Source organism: Corylus avellana, chromosome ca1 (genome assembly GCF_901000735.1).
Source record: "Corylus avellana chromosome ca1, CavTom2PMs-1.0".
NCBI lineage: Eukaryota > Viridiplantae > Streptophyta > Magnoliopsida > Fagales > Betulaceae > Corylus > Corylus avellana.
The window spans coordinates 4152659-4161077 of NC_081541.1; the positions used below are offsets into that span (position 1 = coordinate 4152659).

Genomic DNA, 8419 nt, shown 5'->3' on the forward strand with positions numbered 1-8419 from the left:
GGGTGGCTTGCGGCCACCCCATAGGGGTTGGGGGGGTGGCCAAGGGTGGCACCGCCACCCCTGGCCACTCTTTAATTTTTTTTTTTTTTTAAAAAAATAATAATTTAATAAAAAGTTAATATTTTAATTAGATAAAATGAGAAGTTTTGAGTGGATTAACGGTAGTTAACAAAAATTAACTGTAGGGAGTTTCTAGTAGTTTCGAGTTACCCAGGGACTAAATTTCCAAAAAAAAAAAAAACCCAGGGAGTTTTTAATAAAAGCGCGTTGACCTAAGAATTTTATATATGATTTCTCTAAAATTTAATGATCAAAATGGCATTTGAAAATGCAAATTTAGGAGTTTGCATGTCATTTCTCTTTTTAAGGTAACCTTTTATTTTTAAATAATGTAATACAACCTCTCATTCTTATACCCACAATTTCACATTCTCTAACATGGCTTTTAAAATCATCATTACGAAAGAGTGTACAAGTGAGAGCGTGTGTAACATTATTATCTGTTTTTTAACAAAAAAAAATGCATTAACAAATAAAATACTTACAAAACAGTCAAATTTTTTGTTACTTTTGTATCATATGACCACCAAAAAGTTAAAAGCACTTTCTATGAGTATTTATATTGAACTCTTCAAAATTCCTCTACATAACTCTAAAAATCTACTTTTGTTGATTTAGTTTATTAAATGAACATGGTTTAAACAAAAAATTCAGGCTCGTATAAATTTAGTCTCTGCTCGTCTCATATAAGCTCGTATAACTTCATTTTTATTATTTTTAACTTTGTAATGAGAATATGTTAAGTATTTTTAAAAAAATAAAAAGAAACGCTTTTTTATAATGTAATATATATCAATTTAACTGTTGTAATTGTGAGTCGGGATATAGATATAAGTGTCTTAGCTTGTATACAAGTGAGTTTATGTGCATGTATATATATGTGTATGTGTATGTGTATGTATATATATACTATAAGATAAACATATAAATTGAGATTAGATTATTTAATGTTTTACTTAATTTCTCTAATTACCCAAACAATAAATCTTAACAACAATTAAATAACTAGTGATTTGAGAAAAAACAAAATTGAACAATCACGACATTTACTTTATATGTGAAATAATTAAATTAATGGGGTAGCTTGTGAACAAGCTCGAGTTCAATTGAAAAATAAATGAACAGAGCTTTAACAGATTATCCAGTTCAGTGGAAAGCTTGAGCTCGGCTCGTGTTCAAAAAAAATTAAACGAATTGAGCTTGAATATTTAATATTCGGCTTGGCTCGGTTCGATTATAGCTCTAGGTGTGGATCTTCCTTGTTGCATTAAAAAAAAATAAGAATTTTAAAAAGTGTCAATTGGCATAATGATCGTCGATTTATTTGGCGTCCTTGTAGTCACTGTAAAAATCGGCTGGTAATCCACAATGACTGTTACCAGGTGGCCACTACCGTGAAGGCTAAATTTTTTTGAGTAGTAAACGCTACTCAAAAACTTTACCAAACTCTATTTTTATTTTTTAAAATCCAAAACATTTCTCCAAACTTTGCCAAACCAATTCGGGGATGGTTTTCTTTTTGATCCAATAGAGCAATTTTGAGCCATGTAATACACTTTGGACCATTGACTCAAATAGTTAGAGGAAATTTAGTTGAACCCAGAAGGCAAACCAAACCCAACTTTATTTGTTTGTTTGTTTTGTTTTTTTTTTCTTCCGTAAAATTGAGAGGTTGGATTTATGTTTGTTTGATCTTATTTTAGTCTCAATTTAAATACATTGTTCCATTTTTGGACACTTGAAAATATATGACATCTTGTTCAAAGGGAAAGTTTTTAAAAGTAATAAATAGCAAGCTAACCGGTAATCATCCAAGCCACCCAAAATTGCCATTAAAGTGGAAAAAAATATTAAGTTTTTTGAGGTAAAAAAAATATGACTGATAAATAAAAAAAGTGCGAATTTACCAACTCATCTTATATACCCCGAAAAAAGAGAGGAAGCTCTTGGTAATTTACATTCCATTTTTAGATTTTTTTTTTCTTTCCATTTTTGATGGGCTGCCTTGTAGTACAAGACTACAAGCTGCGAGTATGTGACCCTTTTTTGTTTTTGTTTTTTTTTTTAATTTTTTTTTTTTTTAAACTTTATTGAAGATCCTTGAACTTTTACCCTATTTGACAAACTCCTCCACAAACTTCAAAATCTCTCAATTTATCTAATAAACTTTCAATTGCAATTAATTTGGACCTCTCCATCAGATTTAAAACTTTAAATAACATTTATATCCCTGAATTTTTTATAAAATTTTAACTTTACCTTTAATTTTAAAACTTTTTTTATTAAAAAAAAATGAAAATCAAGAATATTTTTATCTTTTTTTGATATTTTTAACGGTTAAATTTGACAGAAGGGTTCAAATTGAAAGCAATTGAAAGTTCAGGGGACCATATTAAAAGATTTTGAAGTTTATAGGGTTGTCAAATCGAGTAGAAGTTAAGGGGTTTTAGTAATTACAATTTTTTTTTTTTTTTTTTTAAAGAAAAAATGTCATGCCCAAGTCATGTGCGGGGTTTAGCCATTCCCACTCACATAGCTGAGCAAGTCTTTAGGGTTTATACTCCCCACGCATACGCATCGCCTGTCTGAAGCTCTCGGTCTCTCAGGTCTGTTGGTCTTTTCCCTTGGACTCTTTTTCATTTTCATCCATATTTTGCCTTATTTTCTGGGTTCCTTTCTACTCTTCACCAAAAACCATCAAAACCCCGGGGCCATAAAAATCGTTAAAGTTATTTATCTGTATCTTTATGTGTCAAAAGAGATTGAGAGATGATTGTTAGTGAATATCATTTTGGTTGCGTATTCTGCTATGGATTTCTGTTAAATATATAACCCAGAAGAAAACTCAGACAAAGAATTGCTCAGAGTTGGGAATTCTGTGAGATTTTCTGTTGTATTCAGTGCCTTAAAATCTTGAAATGCTATTATTGTTATGGGTTTAATTTAATTTAATTTTTTTTTCAATTTTTCTTGAGTTTGAATTCTTAAGGTGAAGATGAATAGATACCAAGGGAATGTATAGGTTACTTGGTCAAGATCTCCTCATAATCCACCTACCAAATAGTGGAAAAAGAAAAAAAAAAAAAGTTTAATTTTGCATTATTTTCTTTTCTCAGGTGGTGATAGAAGCATAGTGGCCTTAGTGTAAATTCAATTCGTGTAATCACATAGACTACTAGTATAGTTTTTATTTTTGGCTGTTTCTGTTTTTCCAATGGGCGTGAATACGAACTAGGAACTAGCAGGAAATGGCAGGTAGGACTTGTTTATGTTCTGTATAAGAGTTAGTTGATTTCATAAATATGGGTTAGGTACCTATTTTCTCTTAAGAGTTGCATATAGCCTTGCCTTGCTTTTGTTATCTGTTGTAATTTTCATTTGTTATTTCCTGTTTGGTTGTGAAGGAAAGTCAGGAAGAATCACAAGTTTGGGTCTTACACATATGAATACAGTATGGCTTACTTGTATTGGCTTTTCCAGTTTTTGAAAATCAGAACAACAGTTGAGTTCATTAGATTTTCCACTTTTCAGGACCAAAACACCAATTTTGTTCACTTATTTTCTCTAATTATGATGACAACATTCTCATCTCACTTTCTTAGAGTACAATGATTGCGTATGAGTTTTCTTTGATCTTCCCTTCACTTCATTATTCCCATCCTTTTATATAGAATAAGAGAATTAGTGACTTCCGTAGATTAGAGGGGTTTTTCCTCTCTCTCCTTAGTTTATTGTCGTTTGAGATGTCCTGTAATGGGTAGAGGAAACATATTTTGTGTTTCTATATGTTCAAGTAGTGTTCCCTTCCTAGCAGTTTGTGTCACATACCAGGCATTTGCACACTCTACCATTTCTGTATATTTTGCAGCTACAAATTCTGCTTCATGTATATATGGCTGGCTGGGGTGATTGGTTACCTTTTGTTTAATTTCCTAAATTGTTATACAAATAAACATGTTGACATTCAATTGTACATTCTCTCCATTTAGGAACCATATTGACATATAGTCTGTACATTCTCAGCATTTAAAAACATGAATTTGAACAATGTTAAAGTCCCCAAGATGCCTGGCGGTGGTGCAGCTTCTGCTTTGCTTAAGGTGGGAGTTATTGGTGCACTTGGTTTGTATGGCGCTGCCAACAGTCTCTACAATGTTGAGGGAGGATATCGAGCCATCGTGTTCAACCGTATAGTTGGTATCAAAGACCAGGTTATTGTTTTGCTATAGATTCTTTTAGAATTTGTAAAAGATTATTAGTTGGTATCTCCTTACCGTCTTTACTTTCTTCTTCTTATTTTGTTACTTATAATTTAGCTGTAATAAAATCTGCAACATAGTGGTATCCTTAATATTTGATTGTTGAAGATACTCTAGGTATAAAAATCTTACTCTCCTGCAATATCTACAGTTGTATACATTTCTTCATAGTACTTGTGACACACTTTTTCCTTGGTTCTAATTTCCTCATTTTTGATATATCAGTGCATTAACATGTTGAAATGTGCAGGTTTATGCCGAAGGGACTCATCTTATTATTCCGTGGTTTGAGAGACCTGTGATCTATGATGTCCGTGCAAAGCCCCATCTTGTGGAGAGTACTTCAGGGAGCCGTGACCTCCAGATGGTAAATTTGTATCTTGTTTCTGTGCCAGAAAGTCGGCAGGATTATGTTTTTGAAAGATGTTGTTGCATTCAAACTTCTTCCTAAACTGTTTTTATAGTTATATTTTTTTTAATCGTCAAAATAATAACTCAGGAATATGTCATATATTTTGACTCACATTTGGAATTGCTTTATCCTTTTGGATTGTGTAAGCTTGATCTTTAGTTGTTTTCCACATATCGTATCTGTCAATCTCTTCTGTTTTTATCGTAGTTATTTTGTTTTTAGATAATTTAATTATCAATTGCTCTTTATGTGCAAGTATTGTTCCAAAAGTATTGAGTATTTTTGGATGACAAAATAACTGAGATTTCAAAGCTAAAATAATATGGGGTTCTTTGTGTTGAGAATCTCTGAGCAAATTCAGCTGATTTTTGTATTTTGTTGCTCCTAGTTGTAAATTATTCAGACAATCACTTTTGCACGTGGACTTACCTATTGGAGTGTAGAAGGCATGGTTTAAAATCTAAAACCCTTGCATCACTTCTTCTAGAACCTTTGGGACACTACTTAGTCTCAATAATATGTGATAACAACTGTAAAATTTTGTGATTGTTCTGATCTTAGTTTTATTAAGATTTTGTGTAATGACCCAAGAAAAATTGCTAATCACAATCTGCGCTATCACTCGAAAGTAACTAGTCAATTTGGAGCTTTCCTAACAGTTTTACCTACTAAGTAAGCAATATGGGATTTAGCACTCATGAACATTTTTTATAAACCATCCACTCTCTATTTGGGCTACTCATCTTTCCAATATGGGACCGAGGTGTTACATTTGACCTTACTTTTAGTGAAATTCATCAAGCCTAGATGATATTAGATAATAGTGGCAATTGCAAATCCCTTTGGTGATGCTTAAACTATGCATCCCATGGGTTCAAAAGGTTGCTTCTGTTCTCCTAGTAGACACTGTGACGGTAGTATTTTTTAGCATCTAGTCCTCAAGGCAGAGGGGCAACTTTTCAATCCTGTCCTCTTCATCTCGTCCTCATTTGTTTGTATCTAGTCCCATGGGTTCAAAACTCTCAGCACCCCTAGCTTTTACTCTCCTCTTCATCCTTGCACCTATTACAGTGTGAGGTTTTGTGCTTGACTTGTAAAGTCGAAACGGTTTTTTGCCCATGTGTAGGTGGTGAAGTGTTTATAATAGCTTACTGAGAGCCACATAGAGGTAGTTAGTGTTTGGGAAGCTGTTATAATTTTGTTTTAGAGTTTGGTTTCATGCTTCTAGAGTTAGATTTATGGTTTTAATTATTTATTACTTAGCATAATCTTCCTTCTGAATATTATTTGTTTAAATTGATTTTGATGTACAGGTGAAAATTGGGCTTCGAGTTCTTACCCGACCTGTGCCAGACCAGTTACCAACAATTTATCGGACACTTGGTGAGAATTATAATGAAAGGGTCCTTCCTTCAATTATTCATGAAACTTTGAAAGCTGTTGTTGCTCAGTATAACGCCAGCCAGCTTATCACTCAGAGAGAGGTAAACAACAAGGCTTATTCTTCTTGACAGTTGTAATCGCAAACTGATCTAATGATTTGGGTTAGCGTCCACAATTAAGCTTTTGGTTTGACATCCTTCTTTTATAGTTAAGCTCAATGTGTTATGAGAACTGTCTGTCGTTGAGCAGATTTTCATAATCTCCCATTTGACTAAAACATTAATTTCCACCATCCAGTTACATACAGCAAATATATGTTCCTAGTCCCTTGCAAATTTTTGTACTTTGAAGTTCTACTGTATTAACTCAAGGATGGTTCTAATAATAGAGGTAAACTTTCAGGTGTTACTGAGTGTTGATTGATTTTATTCTTTGTAGGCTGTTAGTAGGAATATTCGGGAGATCTTGACCGCAAGGGCAGCTAATTTCAATATTGCATTGGATGATGTGTCTATCACAAGCTTAACTTTTGGAAAGGAGTTTACAGCTGCAATTGAAGCCAAACAGGTGGCTGCACAGGAAGCCGAGAGGGCTAAATTTATTGTGGAAAAAGCTGAGCAAGACAAGAAAAGTGCTATTATCAGAGCACAGGTGAGATGGAAGTGATTTTCAATCCCCAAGTTTATAACTCTTAATCATCTGTTGTAGGGAGAATTTCGGTCAGTGATCTGCTAGATTGATCTATCGCCTCCTTATGTCATGCTAGTGAGAACTATTTAGAAATTCAGCTGCAGTAAATATTGGAGAAAAATGGAATCATGTCGCCTCTGTTTTTTCTTAATTAAATGCTAGTCCCGCTTAATGCTTATTGGTTCCTGTGGATTTAGTGGTTAGGTATTGGTGATATGCTGAATCATTTTGCTCAAGAACATCTGGAAAGCTTTGTTCTTTTTATTTTCAGTGAGATTCTATCGTTATTCTCATAGGTAATTGGTAGCCAGAAGTTGGTAGGAAGTTCTTAAAACCCCCCCATGGAGAATTCTTGCTAAAATAACATTAGGACATCTTTTTATTCATGATTAAATGAAGGAGCGTGACTCCCTTCCCTTACTACCCGTTATATGGCTTAGGAAAAATAAAATGAAGGAACATGACAATATTGCAATGATTTTATCTTCAGTGGTAATTGCATATATGGATCTAGAAGGTCTCTCTTATTTAATTTTGTTTCCCACCGGTTACAGGGTGAGGCGAAGAGTGCACAGCTGATTGGTCAAGCTATTGCCAACAATCCGGCATTTATCACTCTCAGGAAGATTGAAGCTTCGAGAGAAATTGCGCATACCATCTCGAATGCATCCAACAAAGTTTTCCTGAATTCAGGTGATTTGTTGCTGAACCTTCAGGAGATGAATTTGGATCCTACTGGGAAGAAGGCATAACAGGTTGAAATTACCATCCCCTCTTTAATTTTGTTTATCAACTCTTCAATTGGATATTTTGTGATATCCTGGAAACTGAGCAGTGGAAAAATTAAATTGGATATTTTGTCTTTTAATAGACTTTCTGAAACAAGGAAATTAAGGTGGGCTATCAAATTATTGTCAGTCAAAAAGCCGACATCTCCAACTCGAAACTGTTTCATTCAGTTTTGTTTATTAATTGTTCAATTATGAGGATATTTTGTTACTATGTCAGTGGACAAATCACTTCATTTCATCTTATTTTACCTTGTAAAAAAGGCACTTCATTTTTAACATTCACAATTTTGTGGTCTTATTTTTTAATCTTTGCTTTGAATATGTGTGAATCATTAACTAGTCTGGATTTACTAGTTAATGATATAGTATGTAAATCTGTGGATGTATTTACTAAATAATCTGATGACCGAGTTATTGCCCAAGGCATCTCTGTCGTTGTGGGCCTTGTTGGCACATATTGAAATCTTTAGTGTGAATGAAGAGAACCATGCAAGTTTTCAATCTACACACTAAATCATACATTTGTATAAGAAGACAAACATGTAACCTGATAGATAAAGGACGTGTTGACATGAATAGGCACAACATATTGCTATAAATCTTAAAAGGTAAAACAGAACAAACTAGAGCATTGATTATAGGCATGACTTTTTTATTTTTCAATCTACACACTAGATCATACATTTGTATAAGAAGACAAACATGTAACCTGATAGATAAAGGACTTGTTGACATGAATAGGCACCACATATTGCTATAAATCTTAAAAGGTGAAACAGAACAAACTAGAGCATTGATTATAGGCATGACTTTTTTACATTATT

At 33.3% G+C, this 8419-nt stretch overlaps 1 protein-coding gene across 1 annotated transcript; it reads left to right on the forward strand.

Annotated features, from left to right (window-relative positions):
* The first annotated feature begins 2581 nt into the window (after window positions 1-2581).
* Window positions 2582-7880, forward strand: LOC132186500 (prohibitin-1, mitochondrial). Its single transcript, XM_059600481.1, has 6 exons — window positions 2582-2666; window positions 4084-4271; window positions 4570-4686; window positions 6045-6215; window positions 6553-6765; window positions 7359-7880. Exons 2-6 carry the CDS (start codon window positions 4095-4097, stop codon window positions 7554-7556), a joined length of 876 nt encoding a protein of 291 aa, XP_059456464.1. The 5' UTR covers window positions 2582-2666; window positions 4084-4094; the 3' UTR covers window positions 7557-7880.
* The last annotated feature ends 539 nt before the right edge of the window (window positions 7881-8419 follow it).

Excerpts from the sequence above, each read along its gene's own strand:
- LOC132186500 (XM_059600481.1), top strand. The coding sequence starts at position 4,095 with ATGAATTTGAACAATGTTAAAGTCCCCAAGATGCCTGGCGGTGGTGCA. Across the intron at positions 4,272-4,569 it reads TAGTTGGTATCAAAGACCAG|GTTTATGCCGAAGGGACTCA; the intron begins GTTATTGTTTTG and ends TGAAATGTGCAG. Across the intron at positions 6,216-6,552 it reads AGCTTATCACTCAGAGAGAG|GCTGTTAGTAGGAATATTCG; the intron begins GTAAACAACAAG and ends TATTCTTTGTAG.